The sequence below is a fragment of the Myotis myotis genome, unplaced genomic scaffold, assembly GCF_014108235.1.
Source record: "Myotis myotis isolate mMyoMyo1 unplaced genomic scaffold, mMyoMyo1.p scaffold_m19_p_7, whole genome shotgun sequence".
NCBI lineage: Eukaryota > Metazoa > Chordata > Mammalia > Chiroptera > Vespertilionidae > Myotis > Myotis myotis.
The window spans coordinates 30,058,396-30,082,815 of NW_023416379.1; the positions used below are offsets into that span (position 1 = coordinate 30,058,396).

A 24,420-nucleotide genomic window follows, 5' to 3' on the forward strand; every position below is an offset into this window, starting at 1 on the left:
AAAATTTCCGGAGGATGAGGCCCAGAAATCAGGATTTTAAAAAGATTCCCGGGTGATTCTAATGTGCAGCCAAGGTTGAGAACCACTGCTCTATGCTTTCCTAAGATTCTCAAGGGTTGTTTTGGACCTGTAAGTGGTTAAGAACCCTAGTGTGTGAGCATCAAGGCCGTGCAAAGAAGCAAACCTTCAGATTTATCTGTATCTTATCTTTTGAGGAAAGCTATTCCGATCTGGAAAAGTATCTGGCACTAGGTGAAGAATCAAAATTTGGTGGCTAATTTAATTTGATCACAAATTAAGGAGAAAACTTTTCATAGTCAAGGCAAGGCAGAGCAAATAGCTCCTTTGCAGGTTATCTAAATAATCTGATTTTTCAATGAAATATCTGGATAACCGCCGAAACCGGTTTGGCTCAGTGGATAGAGCGTCGGCCTGCAGACTCAAGGGTCCCAGGTTCGATTCCGGTCAAGGGCATGTACCTGGGTTGCAGGCACACCCCCAGTGGGAGATGTGCAGGAGGCAGCTGATTGATGTTTCTCTCTCATCGATGTTTCTAACTATCTCTCTCCCTTCCTCTCTGTAAAAAATCAATAAAATATAAATATATATATATATCTATATCTATATATATATATATATATAAAAGAAATATCTGGATAACTGATAAATAAAGCTTTAGGGATACTTTAAATGCAACTCAAAGGCATTTGACAGCACTGTTGGTAGTGTTTAAATAAATTACCTGTATATATACATCTTAGCACTTGCCATGCTCTTCCTGTGGAAGGGGTGAGAATAGAAGTCATCTGTGTCCTTAACTGCTTTCCCGGGTAGCTATTCAGAATAGCTTCCAACTATCAAATATTACCTACTTATCTCTCATTTTATGTCATGCTGCACTAGAGAAAATGATCTTTGTATAGTTAAATTTGGGACTTCTTTGATTTACCAATTCTACATTCTTAACTTAATTCCTAATATAGACATTCAACTCATTTATGCTACACTAGAGGCCTGGTGCACAAAAATTTGTGCACTGGGTGGGGGGGGGTCCCTCAGCCTGGCCTGTGCCCTCTCACAGTCTGGGACCCCTCAGGGGATGACCACCTGCTGGCTTAGGCCTGATCCCCGGGGGGTTTGGGCCTAAGCTGGCAATCAGACATCACTCTGGAGGCCCGGCAGCCCTTGGGGGATGTCCACTTGCCAGCGGGGAGCAGACCTAAGCTGCAGTTGGACATCCTTAGTGCTGCTGAGGAGGCAGGAGAGGCTCCCACCACCACCGCTGTACTGGCAGCCATCAGCCTGGCTTGTGGCTGAGCAGAGCTCCCCCATGTGGGAGCGCACTGACCTGCATTGAGCGTCTGCCCCCTGGTGGGCAGTGTGTGGAATAGTGATCAATCATTCCCAGTCTTTCTGCTGTTAGGATCAGTTTGCATATTACCCTTTTACTATATAGGATAGAGCAGCCATGGGCAAACTACGGCCCGCGGGCCAGATCCGGCCCGTTTGGAATGAATAAAATTAAAAAAAAAAAAAGACTGTACCCTTTTATGTAATGATGTTTACTTTGAAATTTTTTTTTAAAATATATTTTATTGATTTTTACAGAGAGGAAGGGAGAGGGATAGAGAGCTAGAAACATTGATGAGAGAGAAACATCAATCAGCTGCCTCTTGCACACCCCCTACTGGGGATGTGCCCGCAACCAAGGTACATGCCCTTGACTGGAATCGAACCTGGGATCCTTCAGTCCGCAGACTGACGCTCTATCCACTGAGCCAAACCGGTTAGGGCTACTTTGAATTTATATTAGTTCACACAAACACTCCATCCATGCTTTTGTTCTGGCCTTCCAGCCCAGTTTAAGAACCCGTTGTGGCCCTCGAGTCAAAAAGTTTGCCCACCGCTGGGATAGAGGCTTGGTGCACGGGTGGGGGCTGGCTGGTTTGCCCTGAAGGGTGTCCCGGATCAGGGTGGGGGTCCTGCTTGGGTGCCTGGCCAGCCTGGATGAGGGGCAGATGGCTATTTGCAGCTGGTCACACCCCCTTCAGGTTGGGGGGTCCCCACTGGGGTGCCTTGCCAGCCTGGATGAGGGGCTGATGGCTGTTTTCAGGCTGGCCACACCCCCTTTAGGGTGGGGGTCCCCACTGGGGTGCCTGGCCAGTCTGGGTGAGGGGCTGAGGACCATTTTCAAGCTGGCCCGTGACTGAAGCTCCCAGCCTCTCCTTTTTCTCTCTTTTTTTTAAATTCTGGGATTTATTTACCTTCTATAATTGAAACTTTGTTGCCGTCACTGGAGCTGAGGGCCGGCTCTTGCTCGCTCCAGGTCTGAGGCCTCGGCCTGCTGAAAGCAGGTATCTGGGGTTTGTTTAGCTTCTATAATTGAAACTTTGTTGCTTTCGGAGCTCAGAGCCGGGCCATGGCAGGCGGGAAACCTTGGCTTCCTCCATCACTGGAGCAAGCAAGCCTCCTGCTTGCTTCAGCTGCATGGCTACCGGCCACCATCTTTGTTGGCGGTTAATTTGCATATCACCCTGATTAGCCAGTGGGAAGCGTAGCGAAGGTACAGTCAATTACCCTTTTTGTCTTTTATTAGATTGGATTATTTTTTGCCACAACTTGGACTAAAAGTAATGACATCCCATTTGCCATCTGTTATGACATTGCATTTTCAAATTGCTTTGGTTCATAATGAAATGTAAAGATGGATAACGGGCTTGTTTCATTAGTAGAACACTTAGGGTAATGATTGGAAATTTAAACATGATGCCTCATTAAATATCCTTAATTACTATTGACAACCAAGTGGATTTTAAATAGGTAAATGTGAGAGAGTAGAGATAATGGTATATCTTATTTTTTTTTCTCTAGAGCTTGCAAAATGATCTTGAGGCTGAGCAGGTGAAGGTAAATTCATTAACTCACATGGTGGTGATTGTTGATGAAAACAGCGGTGAGAGTGCCACAGCTGTCCTGGAAGATCAGCTACAGGTAGGGACCCTGAGGAGGAGGGTGACCCCAAGGGGCCCGTGGTCTGAGACCCAATTCCATGTACCCTTATTTTTTTACATCTCATCACACTGTTTATGTAGAAGAGTAGATGAACCTACTTTAGACTGTCCTTCCCAGGTGGGGTTCCACAGCATTTGGGTTACAGGAGTACCTCGGTACCTTCCTTTACATCAGCCCTTGGGATGAAGGGGCGGGGTGTTTTGTGTGCAATAGTAACAAGGTTGGGAAGCACAGGAACTGATCTCGACAAGTGGCCCACAGGCTTCTTGCTCAGAATCACTTGAGGAATTTGCTGAAATATAGATTTCTGGGCTCCATGCAGACCTGAATTCCTGGGATTGGGGCTCAGTGGATCTGCACTTTAAAAAAATGTCCAGGCATATTAACATTTGAGAATTTCAGCCATGTAGGATTTCATATCCCTGTTTCTTTGGTTGGACCAATGTGTGAATTTCAGTAGCAGTTTTGGGAACCCCAACAAATTGCTTCTTTTCTCACAAGGGTTATAGTGTAAAGTCTTTACAAAGAGATTGATTGGTATTTCATTTGAATAATACTGGAATCATCTGCTATGATGTTGCCAGTTTATGATATTTGGAAACTTTCGGACATGTATCTTCATTTAAAGTTGGCCAGTGGTCATGAGACTTCGTGCAGAAGTGCTTAGTTATTACAGTAACCTGAGAGGTAGGCAGTCATGTCTAGCCTGTTTAGACAGTGGGTTTTCATGATGAGACCTGTCTTCTGGCTCTGTCTTCGACCCGCTGCACTGTCCAAAGTGTTCTCTGGTATTACATATCAAAATAGGATACTATGAATTAACTCTTGCTCATATCTAAGTATATGTGCTGCCGAAGCGAGCACTCATATTTAAGTAATGTAGAAATAAGTTGAACATTTGTTAGTTATTATTTATATAATGGTAACAAAGTAATTTATTAGGAAACATCATGAATAATACTTTTTTAAAAAAAGTAATCAAAATTATTTATTTAGTGTTGCTAGTACTTGTACATATTCTGTGGCTAAATTTTGTGGAATTTTCTATGGATCATGAGATGTAAGCAGAAAAAAATCAATTAAGTATATTTAATAGAAATTCTCTCATTCAACACGTAGTTTTTATAAGGTTAAAAGTTTTTCATAACTCTTGTATTACAGATGAAAATTTTCTTGGCATATAAAAGTGGTTAAAAATTACTGATGTGTTGTATTTTGTTTTAAAGACAATTATAGCCTGAAAACAATTTCAGCACAAAAAGTAGATGTTTGCTCTATTTTGCAGATATATGTAAAAATGCTAAATTCTCAAATAAAAACCACAATAAAATGGAAAGGGCAGGAATTTGGAGTAGACAGTTACAGGATAGAGTTCTAGTTGTGATATTTTTTAGCTCTATAGTGTAAAATAATTAGTTACAGTTTATGATAATTAGTTTTTCTCATCTATAAATTTATAGGATTCATCTGTATTATTTTAAAGCAACTTTTATTATATATATTTAAAACTTTGTAATAGAGAACAACTGATGTCAAGAATTTCTTTGAGGATCATGGTAACTATCTCTTAAAGCTGTGTTGACAAAGGGTGGTTTCTCCCTTTACTAGAAACTTGGTGAACGTTGGACAGCAGTGTGCCGATGGACTGAGGAACGCTGGAATAGGTTACACGAAATCAATATCTTGTGGCAGGAATTATTGGAAGAACAGGTATGAAACTGTTATCCATATGGTCAAAATAGATGGTGGGAGGTAACTCATCTTTAATTATGGCATTAGAATGAAGTCTTACTTTTCTTCTAAAGGAACCTTTATAAGTAATTATTTGTTATTATTATATTTTTTAATATATTTTATTGATTTTTTACAGAGAGAAAGGGAGAGAGATAGAGAGTTAGAAACATCGATGAGAGAGAAACATCGATCAGCTGCCTCCTGCACATCTCCTACTGGGGATGTGCCCGCAACCCAGGTACATGCCCTTGACCGGAATCGAACCTGGGACCTTTCAGTTCACAGGCCGACGCTCTATCCACTGAGCCAAACCGGTTTCGGCTATTTGTTATTTTTAAAGTCAGATTTGTATCCATTTTACATGATGAGTATTCATGGAGATTATACTGTATTGCTCCATTGTAACAACAATGTGATCTGTGTTTATTTTTAAGAATGTTAGTATTTAGACATGCTGCTTTCAGGGTTTGCTTGACATTATAATTTCATGCATTTGTGCTGGGTTATGTGTTTGAACTTGTACCAACATAGTGCCTAGCATTTAGTTTGTGCTCCATAAATAAGTAATCCACTTAATACTTTGTGGCCTTTAAGTCATAAGAATTTTTAATGATTTTAAAACAGAATAACTACTGAATTTAACTAGAAAACATTATTTAGCAACACCATTGATTTTACATTTGGATGATAGTATATTTTTTCCTACTAAGTGTTACCATAGTAAACGAACCTTTGGTGCAAAACTGCCCCTTTAAGTTTTCAGTCAGAGTGGTGGCCCTTTGCCTCCTCCATCCTTCCAGAAAAGCAGCCATCAAAACAGAATACAAATAAGCAAAACTTGCCCTGAAAACACCAAACAGTTGTGGTTTAGAAAATAAGCAGATACTCTCTTCCCTCATTTCAGTGTCCATTTCAATTCTTTTAAATGCATCTCATTTCCATCTACAAAAAAGGAACTGTATGCTTTTCAGGCAATAAAAACAAGTGTGCAATGCTTTGTGGTTCACTAAATATGGTGCAGATAGAACATCTGCAAAAGTGGGGTACAAAATCTGTCCCAGTATAGATTGTTAATCACTACTCCCCACCCCCAATCATTGGTCACAATCTTCCTGTTAAGAATCCCAAATGGGCCAGATTCTGATGTCTGAAATATTTACAGTTCACTTTACAAAATACTTACATTTACTTAGACCCTGTTTTCACTCCAAGGCGTAACATCGAATAGTTAAAAATTTACTTTAATAATGACAGTAGGAGACATCGATTGCCAGAGAAAATGATTGTGTTGCTTTTCTGCTAAGTAAAATAATTTAAAATTTGGAAGGAATTTTAATTTGGCAAAAAAAAATATTTACAGGTAAGGAATAGCCACTATTTGGGCCAATATTTTAGGTTTACAACTCACCTTTGAATGGCTTTCTGCTAGTGACATGGAAGGAGGGATCTTCTGAAAATGAAGAGTTGAACCCAGCATGGGTGCTTAATGTAGAGAAATCTGCTATTGCAGAAATGAGCCCAAGTTAGTCGTATCTCATTTAGAACATCTTTCATGGGATTATTTTGCACTCAGCTGCAGAGGCCTCAAGCGTCAGAAATGGGCTGTGAGAATGAGTTCCAAACTTCTGTAGCTTGAAGTGTGGCAGGGGGTACTCTGTAAAGGACTCCAACCTACCTTTCCAGCCTACCTTTCCAGCCTTCATGTTCCCTCTGTCCTTCCATGTGCCCAGTGCTCAAACCCTGAATTCCCAGTCCCTAGCCCATGGCTAGGCTGCCAATGCTGCAAGAATAGTGCTGGTTCTTTTTTACTTTCTATTCCAGTGCATGGAGCCTTGTAAGTGCCTCCTGGTTTAGGTTGTTGTTTTCTTGTCTTTGTTTTTTGAAAGAGTGTCTGTATTTCATTTGTTTTCTAGCCTTCGGTGTTTTTGGTTAAGGATTGGCATCGGCTATGGAATGTTCTTAGACTCATCTCCTTATTTTTAAGTTCTCTCCAGCCATCAGGAACCGTGAAGCCATCTATAAATCCCCCGCTCTCCTTGTCTCTAAACTGGAATCGGTCTCTTATGTGGTGTCTGCACTTTGTATCTTGTGCCATGGTGACTCCTGCACATATCTTATTACCCTTACTATTGCTGAGGGCAGGACCCACTCTTGTCTTTTATGGCCTTCATCTTCATCTTTTTGTTTGTGTGTAATATAGAAGAAAGGAATAGTTGTAAAATTCACTGATTAAAAAAATACAGTTAGAGAAAGAATTGATTCTATTGCAAACATAGAACCAAGATTCCCCTTCCCTCCCCCCCGCCCCCTGCCACCTAGTCTATAGAAAAGGGTTTGTGTGGTAGATGCCACATTTTGGGAAGAATTATCCCGATGAGGTTATGTTGTTTTCCACCCCTGCTTCAAATTGATCTCTCTACTTTTACCTAAAACAACATGTATTGTTGGCCAGTGAAGTTTAACTGTCTTTATACTTTGGACTGTCCTCAGACCATAATTGCTGTCGAACCTGGAGTGTTGGTGCGGTTTTGCAGCATGATGCTCTGGAAAAACCATTAGCTTTGCAGTGTGGGTCCTTGATCTGGCTCTTCTGTGAATTAGCCAAGGGACCTTGGCTGTATAACTTGGCTCTCCTCTCTCTCCTTCCTAAAACAAGGGACTGAGACAAGACAATCTCCGAGATTCCCCCTGTCTCTGGAGTGTTACAATGTGATTCTTTTGGAGACTTGAATAGGTTTACTTATCCAGGAGTGGGACTAATTTCAGGTTGATCTGTTGCAAATCTACACAGGATAATGACTTTTCTGTGTCACTCATGCCTCATGCTTAGGTTTTTGAGGTTCTTCTTATTCAAGATAAGGATAAAGCTTCTAAGAATATAAATGTTAGAGATTTGGGAACTTGGTTGAATCGAATTACCAAGAGATTCCCCACATGTATTTCTAACTTTTGTTATTATTTATAGTGCTTGCTGAAAGCTTGGCTAACCGAAAAAGAAGAGGCATTAAATAAAGTCCAGACGAGCAACTTCAGAGACCAAAAGGAGCTAAGCATCAGTGTTCGCCGCCTGGCTGTAAGTGATGTCATTGTCAGCATCTGTCTTGTGAGCCTGTGATATTTTAGCATTTTACATCAGTGGTTAAAACCATTTAGAAAATCCAGAGTAGGACACATTACCCAACACTGGAATGCTGCCGTGGAATGGTCTAGAACCAGGAGTCTTACGTTTTAGCATCAGATACTAGTAATTGCAAGGGTACATTCTCCTATAAAATATATACATATTTACATGTTCTGACTGGGAAACAGGAAGATAAAGTCCTATGAAAAGAGAGTCATCTAACGAATATCTGAAATACTAGATTTTGAAGGAAGACATGGAAATGAAGCGTCAAGCATTGGACCAGCTGAGTGAGATTGGCCAGGATGTGGGCCAATTACTTGATAACCCTAAGGCATCTAAGAAGATCAACAGTGATTCTGAGGAACTGACTCAGAGATGGGATTCTCTGGTTCAGAGACTAGAAGATTCCTCCAACCAGGTATCGTTTGCTCCAGATAATATGTTGTGCCATTAAGTAGAAGTTAAATTTCAGGTTAGTTTTAGTTTTTATGAAATAAAAGAGTAGTAGCTAAACTAAAAAGTTGGTTCCTTATACCTGGTTTACTATAAAATTGAAAAATTGACATGAAAATGTCTTTTAGTTTTCTAAAGTAAATTTTAATGGATCTTAAAAAAAGGATTAATATCCAGTGATTTAACGCTTGCTAACTGATAACAGACATGAATCCATTAAATGATCTTTAAATTTTATGCATTTGAAAATATTTTAGCGAATTGATAAAAAACCCAAAACTTTGGTTTGCACATGAATGTTCATAGCAACATTATTCATAATAGACAAAAAGTGAAATGACTCAAATATACAGTAGGTGGATTGATTAACAAAATGTGGTATAGACATACAATGGAATATTTTTTGGCAATAGAAAAAGTAAGTACTGATATGTGCGATGACATGGATGAACCTTGAAAACATACAAGTGAAAGGAGCCAGTACCAAGTTTATAGGCACCATGATTCTATCTATATGAACTATATAGGATAGACAAACTCTTAGAGACAGAAGGTAGATTAGTGGTTGCCAGGAGCCAAGGCGGGAGAGAGGTTAGGAAGTGACTGTTAATGAGTACTGGGTTTCTTTATGAAATAATAATAAAATTATTCTGGGAATAGAAAGTGGGCATGGTTGCATAAGTCTGTACACTAATAACCAGTGCATTTACATCATCCAAGAAAGAACTTTCTGGCATATGAATGATATCTCAATAAAGCTGTAATAAAACCTAAAACTTTGGCTGCTCTTATTTCAGGTGACTCAGGCTGTAGGAAAGCTGGGGATGTCCCAAATTCCTCAGAAGGACCTTTTGGAGACTGTTCACATAAGAGAACAAGTGACCACCAAAAGGTCTAAACAAGAACTGCCTCCTCCTCCTCCTCCAAAGAAGAGACAGATCCCCGTGGATATGGAAGCTAAGAAAAAGTGAGAACAGACAGACATTTTCCAAACCCAGGACCCCACACTATGTATTTTGTACTCAGCACCTATGTCATACTAATCACGAATGATATGCAAATTTAGACATAATTATTGTTAGGAACCACTCACTACCCCTGAGTGTTCTGAGTATTCTACTTCCCACTGGCTAAGTATCCGTGTTGTCTCGGATGGTTTTATTTATCCTGTGTTCAACCTGAACTGTGTGCTGACACCCTTGCTTCTTCCTTTCCTATCGTTTACCTGGAGGATATGATTGCCCATGATCCCTCATTTTTTCTTTCTTTCACTGCCACCATTCTGACAGTCTTGCTTAACTTACATCTCCTTATTGTTTGTGAATCTGCTTTCTTCTCTCAAGTAAAAAAGTACTTACTCCAGGGAAGTAATTAGTCTCCTTTTTTTTCTTTTTTTTTTTCCACCCCTCATTCTTTTTTCATGTTTTCTTTCTGCCTTTGTTAATTCTATTTTCTAGATTCATTTACAGATTCTTTGTGTTTGGCTTGAAGATTCATCTTTAGCATATGCTATCTTTTCATCTTATTGATTCAAAATAAACTTGGGATCTTTATAAGGGGATCAATCAGCCCTGGCATAGATAGAATGCCAGCTACCCTGTTAAGCCATGCTGTGGCCCAGGTACCTCACATGCACTGTAGCAGGTAGTCCTCAAAACATCCTTGAGTAGAACTATTTTTCTCTCCCTTTTACTGTAGCGTCCCAGTGCTCGGGTAAGTGGGCAGTTAGTTTTGCCGGAATAAAAATGATGTGATTTCACCAATTTAGCTTTTGTCAGACAAAGCAGGATTCCAGTTTTACCAGATGATTTTCATTTTGATGACAGGGCTGTGCGTCCTCCCAATAGCACCTCCTTGCAGGACCAGTGTACCTCCTTGGAACTGTTACTTTTGGAGCCAAGACAGCAGATGAGGAAGGTGCTTTTGATGTTCATATTGTTTTAGACCTTTCATTTCATGAGTGTTTGTATTCTGCCAGTATATCTAGCAACATATCTCTCCAGGGCTGACTCTGTGCTTTTGGAAGCTGAGAAGGTTTTAAAAAACTAGGGTGTATCAGTAAGTTCTGGTACCTATTCCAGTGTAGGTGGGAAAGGGAGGATTCTCCCAAAAAGCAGGTCAGGGGACACTAGCTGGGTGTCCTACAATTAAGCTCAATTCTGACACTTCCTACAGCATCGGATTCTAGGTTAATGGTTCAGTCCATTGAGTTGTTACCTGTGCGTCTAACTGACTGGCTATACATTGGAGGTTCCTAAGACCTCCTCTGTGGGTTTGATGAACTTGCGAGAGTGGCTCACCCAACTCAGAAGCATTTTACTTACTAGACCACTGGTTTATTATAAGAGGATATAACCCAGGAACCGCCAGATGGAAGAGATGCATAGGATAAGAGAAAAAGCACAGAGCTTCCACGCCCTCTCCAGGCGGCAACTCTGGCACCTCCACTTGTTCACTGCCCCGGAAGCTCTCTGAACCCCGTCCTTTTGGGTTTTTACAGAGGCTTCATTACCTAGGCATGATTGATTAAATCATTGGCCATTGGTGATTGATTCAACTTCCCGCCCCTTTCTCCTCCAGAGGTCAGGATGGTGGGGTGGGACTGAAAGTTCCAGCCCCTAATTACAGGGTTGGGTCTCCTGGCACCCAGCCTCCATCTTTAGGTGGGATCCAAAAGTCAGCTCATTCACATAAAAAGTGATAACTCTGTTGCTCTCATCAGTTAGGAAGTTTCAAGGGTTTTAGGAACTCTGAGCCAGAAATGGGACTAAGACCAAATATATATTTCTTACTATAAATCACAATATCGCAAGTGCATAACTATAAGATCTTAAACGCGGCCTGTTGTATAATTTGCATTCTGCTGCAAGAAACACAGTACTGTACCTGTGACTTACTGAGGTCTCATTTCATGTTACAAGGAGTCTGGAGGTAGGGATGGTCGTGCAGCATCCTGCACGTTGTCTCCGCCTTCCTCAGCCTGGTGGCTTTCACCCCCAGGCTTGTCTTCTCAGGGTCCCCAAGGTGCTACTGAAGCACGGACATCCTGCACAACCTGCTTTATAGGCAGTAAGGGCAGTTTTTTCTTATTTTCTCTCTCTCTCTCTCTCTCTCTCTCTCTCTCTCTCTCTCTCTCTCTCTCTCTCTTTAAATCAGGGAGACCTTTCCTGGGAGACATCAGCTAAGTTCCCCCAGCCTCACTAGTCAGGACTCAGTCACTTGTCCATGCTCTGGGTGCTTGGGAGGTTGAAGCTGCCCCGCCTCTCCAGCCGTTGTAGTTGTGCTCTGGGGACTCGGGCAGCAAGGAGGAAGTGTGGGGAGGGAGGTGTCTGTTGGGTAAGCAACCAGCTGTGAGGACCACAGTTTTCTAGTTTACTGGTTGATTGAGGTAGACATTCTTTAGATGGTCCCTGGACAAGTCGAAGTTTGAGGATGTCCAGTTCATTCTAATAGAAGGCAGTGAAATCTCAGTATTAGAAATTAAACCCCAACTTGGCCCCCTCTCAGTCTACCCATGTGTGATGTGATGGGATCCAGAGGCTTCCTGGAAGATAAATGTAGCCATAACACAGCTTTGTGATTCAAGCTTGCTCAGTCTTTCTGGGGCAAGACATACCTGCCCTCTTTAGTATTTGAGGATAGGCTTCATATTCCAATTTCCATTCACCGTCCTAAAAGTCCAGGGAATTCTTTACCATTTCTATTATAAAATGGCTTCTGGACCCTTAGAAACCACTATCAACTTGTGTTAAAATGAGCTGTCCAAGCGGATATGGACCTTAAGTAACTGCTGGGCACAACTTCATGTAATAATACAAGCTTCCGAAATGGTGGTTTATTGTCCCTGCTCTTCCCTTGGTGCTGCTGGTGGCTGTTTGCCACCATAGGGGCAGCCGTTTCCTGTAATCTAGATATGGCTAAAGTGACCTGAGCTTTCTCAGAAATGGACTAAGTCTCCCAGGTCATTTAAATGTGTCACCTTCGGGTGGTGCTCCCTTTCTCCGAAAGAGTAAAGAGAAATCAACTGATAAGATGGCAGGAGGAGTGTACCAAGGTTTGAGCGGCACACTGACCCCTGGTGACGTACCTGCAGTGTCACAAAATCTTTTACAAGCTACAAAGAAAATTTACGTGGATGAAAAAGCAAATATCCATATGTTCCTCCTCCTGTTCCTCCTCACTGTGGTTTTCACTAGGAAAACTTTAAGCGAAGTTTCCCAAAAGAATCAGGAAGGACAACCCATGCTCACCTTAAAGTGCCTGAAAGTATCCAGAAGTTGTTTTGAGAAGCCCTGGCAGGAGAGTCTGTCAAGAGAACAGACGGCCTCAGTTGGCTCCATCATTTATTAACTTTGTGGTCTGCATCAGTTATTTAAAACTCCCAGAAGCTTAATTCCTTCATCATTCAAAGGGAAGTAATAGTGTATTCTTCATAGGATTGTTGCGAAGAGGCCTTGAGTAAAGAATACACAGAACGCTTAGAAAAGGGCCTGGTGGATGGCCAGCAATCCTTGAATGTTTCCCCTCTTGTTCCTCCTCACTGTGTTTTGACTTCCCTTCCCAACACCTCTCAAGTCTGCACATTTTCCTTCCTCCCCACTGGCATTACCTGCTCTCTGGCTCCTGTTCCCACCACAGCCCTTTCTTGGATCTTGCCTCCCTTGATTCTTCTCTGTGAGTACCCACAGGTAAATAGGATCTTGTCAGTCCTTTAGACCCTTCACTGGCTCTCAGTTGCCCTTTGTTTAAACCCAAACTCTTTCACCTGTTCTCTAGGGCCGTCTAGTAACTGGTTGGTGTACTCCCTGCCTAGTACTCACCGTTCTAGCCGCATCTAAATACTTGCAGTTTGCAAAGTGTGGTCCTTCCTTTCTTTGTTCTCCCTTTGCGAGGAAAACTCCTGGCTCAATGCTGTTCTACTCCAGGAAGCCATTCCTCCCTGACCGGATGAGGAGCCGGCCTATGAATTCCTGGAATTAGCACCTTGAAAATTCCTTTTGCTATTGCCCTTCACTTTACATTGCCCTCCCTACAGGCTGGAATTGTCTCATTTACCTTCATGTCAAGAGCCCAGACCAGTGCCTGGCATATAATAGGCTCACTTCAGAAACATGCTGAATTAAAGAAGGCATGAACGTTAGCACTGTCCCTACTTGTTCTTTTTTGTCATTATCTAACCAAATCTGTTTTTCATTATCTACGAGCGTTTATAAAAATACAAGTAATTTCTTCAAACATTTCAACCTTTTAATATTTATTTTCTTTACTTATTAACACGACACTATTATTCCTCTGTTCATACTTTGAGTTGTGCATGCATGTTGTTATGTTGTGTGGTTTCTGTATTTCTGGGTTGGCTCTTTTGTTTGTTGTCTGAGGAGTGTTTAAAACTTGCTGGATGGGTGCTGTTCTCTTTCTTGAGCCAAGTGAAACAATAGAAGGAAATGAATGACAAGTGGTAACATCTGAATCTCAAATCAGGTTTGATGCCCTGAGTGCAGAGCTGCTGGACTGGATTTTGAAATCAAAGACTGCTATTCAGGCCACAGAGATAAAAGACTATAAGAAGATGCAAGAGACTTCAGAAATGAAAAAGAAGTTGAAGGTAAAACATAAAACAAAAGTACACTAGTGAATAAAATATTTCATCAGGATAGATTTACTTTGGCATAAAGATGGGATGGGACCCAAAAGCTTCCTATAAAATAAATGTAGCCACAACGCAGCTTTTAGAACATTGTAGTAAATTTTGAATTGATTCAAGCTGGCTGGGATCAGATCCCTGTGTGGAAGAGAAATTTTTTCCCTTCCTCCTTAACCACTAAGTTGTGTAGGAAGGAACACTTACTTCCTAAGGTGATCTAAATATTATTTCTATTTTTAGGTTGATTAGATCTTTTTTAAAAATTTAAATTTGTTATTGCTTAAAGTATTACATGAGTCTCCTTTTTCCCCCATTGACCTCTCCCCAGCCACTCCCACACCCCTCTTGATTAGATCTTAATCTGGTACCTAATAATTTGTAACTTTGTGTGTGCAGAAGACGTTTTGCTTTCTGAATGCAGCAAACTACAGTAGTACTTCCTTATGCACAGTTGTCTGCAATCAACTGCAGCCCAAGAATATTAAATGGAGAATTCTAGAAATAAACAGTTCAGAAGTTTTAAATTGCATGCCGTTCTGAGCGGCATGATGACATCTCACACTGTCCTGCTTCGCCCCACCTGGGGCGTGAATCCCACCTTTATTCAGTGTATCCACGTTGTACAGGCTACCCTTCTATTAGTCATTTAGTAGCTGTCTTCATTATCAGATCGACTGTTGAGGTATCACTGTGCTTATGTGCAATAATGCTTATTTTACTTAATAATGGTCCCCCCCCCACACACACACAAACATTAAAGTTTGTGTGGATCAAAATAGGAAAGCTATTTATTTGACAGTGCTTACATGCATCATAAGTTAGAAAGGGCATCCTTCTCTGGATTGTCTAGTTGAAATAATATGGGTTTCCTACAAGTTTTTATTGAGCTATTTTAGACACAATTTGAGTAGTTAATATCAATTGGGAATTGAGGAGATGGAAAAATTTCAAATACTGAGTGTGCACACATGTGTGTATGTGTGTGTATGTATTCTCGTGATCTTATTCAGCCCTTTCTTAGAGGTTGTGGAGTTTGTCTTCACAACCCAGACACAACTAAGCCATTTTTAAAACATAAAGAACAAAATGCTTTAGTTTGGATCCTAAAGTATGTTGAAATTATTTATAAATTATGTATGAATTTATGTTGATGATTGAAGTTTGCAATACACTCTAGACTTAATATAATACCAACAAAAAATACTGCGACTCAAATTATTTTGGTCTCTTTTTCTTTCTTTTTTTTAAAATAATTTTTATTGATTTTAGAGAGGAAGGGAGAGGGAGACAGAGGTTGAAACATCAATGATGAGAGAGAATCATTGATCAGCTACCTCCTGCATGCCCCCTACTAGGGACTGAGCCTGCAACCCAGGCATGTGTCGTTGACCACAGTCAAACCTGGGACCCTTCAGTCAATAGGCCGACATGCTATTCACTGAGCCAAACTAGTGAGGGCTGTTTCTTTTTCTTGTTAATTAATTTTTGTTCAGTGATCTCTGTCCGAGCACATTCAGTTCACTGGATGCAAACCCTTATTTTTATGGTGTGGCATATGTGGAGGCTATTATATGTGAATAGTTAGATATTCTGGATCTAAACCACTAATTTTACTTATTTCCTCTTGATAGAAACTTATAACTATAGTGTAAAATTAAAAAAAAACAAACACCCAAGTTTTTTATTGTTTGTTTGAATATACCTTTTAAAATGTAATCATCTCTGGTGCTCTGGAAAGTGGCCTATAGTTGCATAGTTGTGTATGGTAGTATCCTCTTAGGTAAACAGTGTGACACCTAAAGGGAATGTGGGAGGGACTTTAAACACTAAAACTTAAAAGAGCATTAGCATTATATTGAGAAGAAAATTTGCAATATTCTTATATTGAGACTTTATTTCCAGGGAATAGAAAAAGAACAGACAGAAAGAAGGCCCAGACTAGACGAATTAAACAAAACTGGACAAATCCTTTTGGAGCAAATGGGAAAAGGTGAGACCCTTGATTTTTTTTTTTTAATGTGTTTTTAGATGGTGGCATTGCATCATATTTACAGTTTGACAAATCAAATATATATGTTTTGCTACTCTAACCCTCTTTGCTAGAAGAGTGGGTTTCGGAAACTTTTTTGTCAGCAAAATGTTTTTTTCCCCAAATGAAATCTTATGCTGAGGCTGATTTATCAAACTGATAAAAGCAAAGTTGTTCTGCTTTTAGACAGGATCAGGGAACCTAAAACTCTGATATCTCAGCAAAACAGTTACATTCCACTGCATAGATTTTTAAAATCTCCTCCTTTGGGGTATATGTTGGGAAATTTTTTTTGTGTGTGTGTGGGGGGGGTGGAGGGGGTAGGGAGGTCGGGGGAGTGGTTGTAAAAGAAAATTTTTTGCTTTGGCAACATCAGAGAGATGAAATTACATTAAGGTATGAATTTTGTGACCTAATATATGCTTTTTTAATTTCATAGGAAACCTTTTATATTTTGTATTACCATTTTTTTGAGCTTTGGTAGGACTGGAAATGCATTCATTAGAGAACCCTGATTCTATTTATTTAATATGTTATTAAAATTTTTTAGGATGGGGTGGGAAGCTGAGAAATGGGGGCACTGATCTGACTAGGGATTATATGTTCTGGGTTTAATTTTATCATTTTCTGAAGGTGTTTTTTTTTTTTTTTTTTATTAGTGAGAGAATAAAAGTGATTTTTTAAAAGTTCTCCATTGTCGTTCCATGTTATCCATTATTGTAATTTTATAGTATTGCATATTATTTCTCCACATGTGGTTAGTGCTGAAAGTCCTGCTGCTGCTCTGAAACCAGAAATGTTCAACAGAAATGAGAGCACAATTGGGTGATCCTCTCTGTTCCCCTTTCTCCTCCCCTAGAAATTTGAAATAAGTCCTAGAACACCGAAAATTAATAAGAGGATGTTTTTTTTATAGGGTGTAATCTGGCCATAGTCTACCTAGGTAAGGAGGCAGGTAAATGATTCAGTTCAATTAGAAAAGCATATTCAAATAATCATGTCAAGAATATGTTCTATTTTATCCTTTTTAAGTAATTAGTAAAATGAGGAGCTATCAATTTGGCTTCGATTAGTCCTCTACGAGTTGGGTGTTCTATAGAGGTAGAAAAGTTATTATTTTGTGTCTCTGGGAGCAAAACAATTATTTTAAAAAACTGTGTGTAGGTTTCCTTTTTTATGATGCAAATTGTGCTTTCGTTATTACTTGATATTGGTCCAACCTATATTACCTCAAGCTTGGAGGAGGGAGATTTAAATTCTGAGAATTGGTTTGAAGGGGCAACATAAATGGATCATGAAATACTGTCAGTGAATAAACAAAGGAATTGGAGAAGCTGCTTCTGCTTCCCTAGTACCTAACATGAGCCCCCATTGCCTGTTTTCTAAATGAGCAGCGATTCTTTTCATCTCAAAACTGTGTTTACCTGCTTGATTTTCTTTCTTGTTTAGCACAAAGTGCTGACATGAAAATGAAGTGGTTGACGTTATTCTTTTGCCCACTCAGAATAGAAGTGACCTGGCGGAAGCACAGCCTCTGTTTCCATCGCTCAGTTAGTTGTCAGGAAGATGTTAATGTGTTTTGCTTATGACCCCCATTAACAGGGATGATTGAACTTGGACTGTGGTGTGAATGTCTTGCATAGGTCTAATTAATATTCTGTTACCTGCCTGACAGTCAGTGAACTTCAGCCACTGACATGGGTGATATATTCAAATCATGTCATGTGTGCATTTCTAATTTTCAGTGGATACAGGATGTTATAGGAATTTTTGAAATTGCATCGTTTGTGGGTCTTAAGTGAACTTTCATTGTACTTGCCTTTTTTTCCTTAGTGCTCTCATTTCCCTGGATTTCGATGGTATATATTTACAAAGTATAATTGTCTTTATTGGCCTCCTATCTTCCCAACATACATGCTCTCCTGTGCAGATTTCTCATACTTTTTCATAGTTCTTTTACAGATTTTATATGACAAAAGCTATTATTATATACTAGTGGCCTGGTGTACGAAATTCGTGCACAGGGGGTGGGAGGGGTGTCCTTCAGCCCGGCCTGCACCTTCTCCAATCTGGGACTCCTCGGGGGATGTCTGACTGTCGATTTAGGTGGGATCGGGCCTAAACCGGCAGTTGGACATCCCTCTTGCAATCCGGGACTGCTGGCTCCTAATCGCTCACCTGCCTGCCTGCCTAATTGCCCCTAACCACTCTGCCTGTCGGCCTGCTCGCCCCAAAGTTACCCCCCTGCCAGCCTGATCACTCCCAACTGCCCCCCCCCTGCCAGCCTGCTTGCCCCCAACTGCCCCCACTACTGGCCTGCTTGCCCCCACCTGCACTCCCCGCTGGTCTGCTTGCCCCCAACTGCCCCCCTGTTGGCCTGCTGACCCCTAACTGCCCCCCCCTGCCGGCCTGATTGCCCCCAACTGACCCCCACCAATGGCCTGCTCACCCCCAACTGGCCCCCCCTGCTGGCCTGCTCACCCCTGACGGTCCCCCACACTGGCCTGATCACCCACAACTGCCATCCCCTCTTGGCCCTAACCACCTCTACCTTGGCCCTGCCACCACGGCTTTGTCCAGAAGAACGTCTGGAAGGTCTCCCAGTCTAATTAGCATATTTCTTTTTATTAGTATAGATAGAGGCCTGGTACATGGGTGGGAGCTGGCTGGCTTGCCCTGAAGGGTGTCCTGGTTCAGGGTAGTGGTTCCCTTGGGGGGCGGGGCAGCCTGGGCAAGGGGCCTGTGGTGGTTTGTAGGCTGACCACGCCCCCATTGGGGTGGGAGTCCCCACTGGGGATGTTGCCAGTCTGGGTGAGGGGCTGGGGCAGTTTGCAGGCCAGCCATGCCCCCATGGAGTGAGGGTCCCCGCTGGGAGGGCATGGCTAGCCTGGGTAAGGGGCTGAGGGCCATTTTCAGGCGGACCATGCCCCCCAGTGGGAACCCTCACCCCATGACGGTGTGGCCAGCCTGGGTGAGGGGCTGAGGGCTGTTTGCAGGCCCCTCTGGCTGGCCAAGTGACCCAGGCCTCCCTCGGCTCGGGCCAGCTCCGTGGCTCCTGCCCACAGGCCCCTCCTTTGGTGGCTGGCCCAGGCGGGAAGCTTGGCTTCCTCCATCTCCGGGGCAACCCAAGCCTCTCGCTGCTCCAGCTGGCTCTGTGGCTGCCATCTTTGTTCCACTAATTTGCATATTCCCTCCTGATTGGCTGTGGGTCGTGTGGAGGTAGGTCAATTTATATATTTTGTCTATTATTAGAGTAGATAACTTGATTATTTCTATGAACATCCTAACTCTCAAAAATGTGAGATAAGCCCTAGCAGGTTTGGCTAAGTGGATTGAGCTTCGGCCTGTGAACTGAAGGGTCTCGGGTTCAATTCTGGTCAAAGTCACATGCCAGGTTGCAGGCTCGATCCCCAGTGGGGGTCATGCAAGAGGCAGGTGATCAATGGTTCTCTCTCATCATTGATGTTTCTATCTCTCTCTCCCTCTTCCTTCCTGAAATCAAAAAAAAAAAAAAAAAAAAAAGTGAGACAAGCAAAATTATATATAAGATAAACAAGTCCTGGGGATATAATGTATCAAAATAAATAAGTAAAACTGTTGGGATATTCCTGCTTAAAAGTAAGTATAAGATGCCAGTAATAAACATAATGGCATTTTTTCTGATGTATTTCTGAAGTAGGTAATATTACTGCTGCATTGATGTTCTGGTATTTGCTGGTCTGTGTGTGGAGTGCCGGCTAGGCTTGCTGATGCTTGTGGGTCTGGCTGGTGGCTGACTGTCCCTACACTCCCCAGGCTGCTCCCAGCACTGGGAATTCTTGCTATTCATTTTGCAATTCCTATGACACTGTGGTTTGGTCACCAAAGACTTAAGCTGCTTTCTGGTTTTTGTAGCCAGCTGCCCTTTTTCTGATAACAGAGCGTCTACCTTCTGATGTCAGAGCCCCAGACACCTCCAGACAGTCCGTTTTATTTCCCTGGCTTAGGCTAGAAGCTAGCAGAGTGCCAGGATGCCAAGGATGCAAACACACCTTGTATAGGAAAGGCAGTGGCTGAAGTTCTGAGCTCTACTGATGGTCCTTTTTGTGATAGTGACAGCACTCCTGAAACACCATTTCAAGCTCCCCCTCTCTCACTTTGGTCAAGGAATTGAGCAGTTATTTTTAGCAGCGGCAGCAGCAGCATATTATTGCATCATTATAATTTAGATTTTATATTTATTTATTTTATTTTATTTCATGACTATATATATATTTTTTGTTTTGTTAAAAGGGACTTACGGAATGATCATTATATGTGAGATTACCTCATTATTTTGAGTATGTTAGAATCTTTATAACAAATTCTGAACTTTAGGATATATGAAGTGTTTGCTTATTTTTCATGTCTGTGTAGAAGGTCTTCCGACTGAAGATATAAAGCATATCCTGGAGAAGGTATTATCAGAATGGAAGACTGTATCTCAGCATTTGGAAGATCTGGCAAGAAAGATTCAGCTTCAGGAAGATACAAACACTTACTTTAAGCAACTCGACGAGCTTGACAAGACCATAAAGACAAAGGAGGAGTGGCTAGAACAAGCCCCCTCTTCGGAATCCCCCCAGCAGGCCTTGCGGAGTGTGAAGGTAGAGAGACACCATGCGGATGTGAAAGAATTCTGTGTCCTGTCCTGTATTGAAGGGAATGCTCCTTGTATCATGACCATTAGGTTAATTCTGCTCTGATCAGCTTTCTGTGAGGACGTCCATCCTCTGGTGAGTTTTGTGACCCGATTTTCTCGTCCACAGCGGGAACTGACGAGTCTCCTTGGCCTCCACCCCAGAATTGAAACGGTGCGTGCCAGCTGCGCAGCCCTCAAGTCTAGGCCTTCTGCCCCCGATTTTGTCCAGCAGAGCTTTGAACGCCTCCTGGGCCGCTACCGATCTGTGCAGCAGGATTTAGAGGATCGTCAGCAACAGCTAGAGAACGGTAAACGTGCTGTCTCCTGCATCACCTCCCTGTTCGCTCTAATTGAAGAATTCCTCCCAATATTTGGACCGTTAGCATGTTGGCTTGTTTTGTAGGACACGCACTCTGTTTTCCTCTGTGCCTGCTACTGTTCCAAGTCAGAAAGCACAGACTATTTCCTGGATTCACAATTGTTTGTGAAAATACAAACAGCTTTCACCTGCTCTAAAACCGTGTGGTAATCGGGTATCAGGCTTTTATTAAAGGGTGCTGTTCCTCCCTTTCCTTTAAGGAGGCCAGTCAATATCATTACTAAGGGCTAAAAAGAATGGTGAGTTTACTTCAGTTTGCTCAAGCTGGTTCACGTTTTAGCAGTACCATTTTCCCTTTTAAAAGAAATCATGTTCCTGTTTTGAAGTCTGAACATTTTAAGAGAGTTTTTACTTTTAGAATAAACCTGGTTTGGGCAAGTGAGCTGTTAAAAGTTTTGAGAGCGTATTCCTCATGTAATGTTTTTTTCTCCTTAGCTGTTGTTTAAGCCAGGAATTGTGTTGTATTAGGTAATGTTCTGGGCAGTGCATGTTAAAAAGCTGCACGTTTAACCATACCCTTACCTGCAGCAATTGTGGATTGTGTATTGGTGAGCAAATGTGTCACATGCCCTTCCTTCCGGAAAGGCATTTAGACACCATACTCTTTGTTCATAGAATTCAGTTAACCTGGAATGTCAAATGTTTGACATTACGACCTCTTTTTGAATTTACTGTTACAAAACATGCTTTCCTTTTTGACAAGGATCCATAGGCAATTGAAATGTTTAGTTACTTAAAAAAATCCAATTTATTTTTTTTGGGGGGGTTTTTCATTGTGGGAAAATACATGTAACATTAATTTGACCACTTGAACCATTTTTAAGAGTGGAGTTCAGTAGTGTTAAATATACTCACATTGTTGTGCAACCAATCCCCAGAGCTCATTTCATCTTGTAAAACTGAAACTATACCCATTAAACAAGAGTTCTCCATTTCCCCCTCCCTCTAGTTGGCAACCACCATTCTACTTTCAGTTTCAATGAGTTTGACTACCCTAGATTCCTCATATAAGTGGAATCGAGTAGTCTTTGTTTTCTTGTGACCAGCTTATGTTGCTTAGTGTAAGATTCTCTAAGTTCATCTATGCCGTAGCATGTGTCAGAATTCCTTTCCTTTTTAAGGCTGAGTAATATTCCATTGTGTGTATGCACTACATTTTGTTTAGCCATTCATTTGTCGATGGGCATCTGGGTGTTTTCACCTTTTGACTGTTCTGAGTAATGCTGCTAGTTTTACTTTTGCTGCTAGCTGGTTTCATCACTTTGTGCTTCAAATAAGTTTACTCCTTTCCACACAAGCGTTGCTTATCTGTGGTTTTTACATTTGCGGGTGCAGTAGACTTCATTCCAGTTGGCGTTTGAAGTCATTGTTTCTCAGGGTGCCTGCAGCAGCCTGGTGTGGTGTCCCATATAGTGTCCACCACTCTGCAATGGCAGTCCTTCTGCACACTTGCGGAGGAAGACTGGCTGAAGGGATCTTTGTTTTCTTTTGTTCTTTGCATAGCTACTGGGGAAAAAGAGATGATATGAGACAGGGAAGCATTGTAGTACCATCTTCAGAGAGACATTTCATCATGACACAATGAAGAAAAATGATAGTGGGTTAGTTAATATTTCAAACATCAACATCCATAGGAATGATGTCACTGTCTGACTCTCAGAGATGCCAGTGAATGATTTCAGTATCTAACAGAGACCCTTTTAAATTTTAATTACAGCGTTTAACTTTCTTTTGTACTAGAATTCCCTTAGTATATACAGAAGATTAATGTTATATACAGTAATATTAGGCTTCTAGCATTGTTCTCTCAAACTAAGTATTTTTAAATAAACAGAAATGAAGAGCCAACCTGGACATGCGTATTTGGAAACGTTGAAAACTCTGAAAGATATGCTAAATGATTTAGAAAGCAAGGCCCAGACATCGTTGGATGTCTTGAATGAACCTGCAAAGGTGGAGAAGGCCCTGCAGGAAAAAAAGGTAATATATATTTTAGGTCTTAGAAATCTAGAGTCACTTCTAATATGTCACATATTTTGAAATATATTTTTCAACTATTTAAAAAGCATTAGTCACTTTTGGTCATAATTGGCCAAAAATTTCTTACAATTGGAAGCTACTATAATGTAGCACCTTAGCTAAAAGAAAAGATAGTCATATTAAATATTTTAATAGAATGAAACCATATTTTTCTTTTATTGTAAGTAACTTAAAATTCTCAACCTATTTATAATCTACTAAAATACATTTAACAAAACGAACAATATCAATTAAATTGACGTGTTGTACTTTTTCCATGCTGAGGGAAAATGCTTCTCTGATCATTTAGGATACATGGCTCTGAACCATTTCATCAGATAAAGCCGGCCACCGAGTGAGCCCCACACCCGGGCCCTCACTGGGTGTGTTATTACAGGGGGTTTAGTGTAGAGAATGCTCTACACTACACTACATGTACACTCACCCACATACAACTCATGAAGGGAAAGCTTTAACTTTTCTGATTGTGCTTATTTTTTTGATGATTTTTTCACAGTCTTTGAAAAATATATTTTTATTGATTTTAGAGAGGAAGGGAGAAGGGGAGAGAGAGAGAAACATCAGTGATGAGAGAGAATCATCAACCACCTGCCTCCTGCATGCCCCCTACTGGGGATTGAACCGGTAACCAGGCATGCGCCCTGACTGGGAATCAAACTGTGACCTCCTGGTTCATAGGTCAGTGCTCCACCACTGAGCCACGCTGGCTGGGCCACAGTTTTTTTTTTTGTTGTTGTTGTTTTTAATTTAATGCTTTTTAAAAGGTGACTTTTAACTGTTTATAGCTCATATTATTACATCTGTACAGGTCAATTGTTGGGCATATTGTTAACCTTTTAAAATTTTCTTCCAGGCTCTTGATGAAATCCTTGAGAATAAAAAACCTACGTTATTTAAACTTGCAGAAGAAACAAAGGCTTTGGAGAAAAACGTTTCTCCAGATGTAGGAAAAATGTATAATCAAGAATTTAATGATGTTCAAGGAAAGTGGAACAAAGTGAAGGTCAAGGTTTCCAAAGATCAGCATTTGCTTGAAGAAATTATCCCCAAACTGAGAGCTTTTGAGGTAAATCTAGAGGCCATTAGGAATTTATGTTTATTCCAGGGTAAAAGAGTAGTTATCATGTAAGACTCAAATATCTATTATTTGAATATCTTGCATTTTTTCTACTGCCACATTTATTATGTACTTAAGTAGGGATTTATAACTTGCCTAACAAAGCTGTATGTTTACTGTGCTGGAGAGCACAAAGATAAGAGAAAATTACTTAAAAATGGTCAAAATAAAGTTTCAGGGATGAGGAGCTCGCATGATATACAGACTGGTGACTAGATTGCAGGGGTA

General features: G+C 41.1%; 1 protein-coding gene across 9 annotated transcripts in view; it reads left to right on the forward strand.

Moving 5' to 3' along the window:
* Nucleotides 1-24,420, forward strand: part of UTRN (utrophin) — a 443,932-nt gene that overhangs the window by 120,314 nt on the left and 299,198 nt on the right. For 8 of the 9 annotated variants that reach the window (XM_036316081.1, XM_036316083.1, XM_036316082.1 and 5 more), the window contains 11 exons: nucleotides 2,872-2,991; nucleotides 4,621-4,722; nucleotides 7,712-7,819; nucleotides 8,109-8,288; nucleotides 9,121-9,290; nucleotides 13,805-13,928; nucleotides 15,870-15,957; nucleotides 20,392-20,621; nucleotides 20,784-20,964; nucleotides 22,870-23,015; nucleotides 23,929-24,141. In XM_036316081.1, coding sequence (XP_036171974.1) covers nucleotides 2,872-2,991; nucleotides 4,621-4,722; nucleotides 7,712-7,819; nucleotides 8,109-8,288; nucleotides 9,121-9,290; nucleotides 13,805-13,928; nucleotides 15,870-15,957; nucleotides 20,392-20,621; nucleotides 20,784-20,964; nucleotides 22,870-23,015; nucleotides 23,929-24,141 — 1,662 coding nt within the window. The remainder of the gene's footprint in view (nucleotides 1-2,871; nucleotides 2,992-4,620; nucleotides 4,723-7,711; nucleotides 7,820-8,108; nucleotides 8,289-9,120; nucleotides 9,291-13,804; nucleotides 13,929-15,869; nucleotides 15,958-20,391; nucleotides 20,622-20,783; nucleotides 20,965-22,869; nucleotides 23,016-23,928; nucleotides 24,142-24,420) is intronic. The other variant, XM_036316086.1, reaches the window with a different exon arrangement.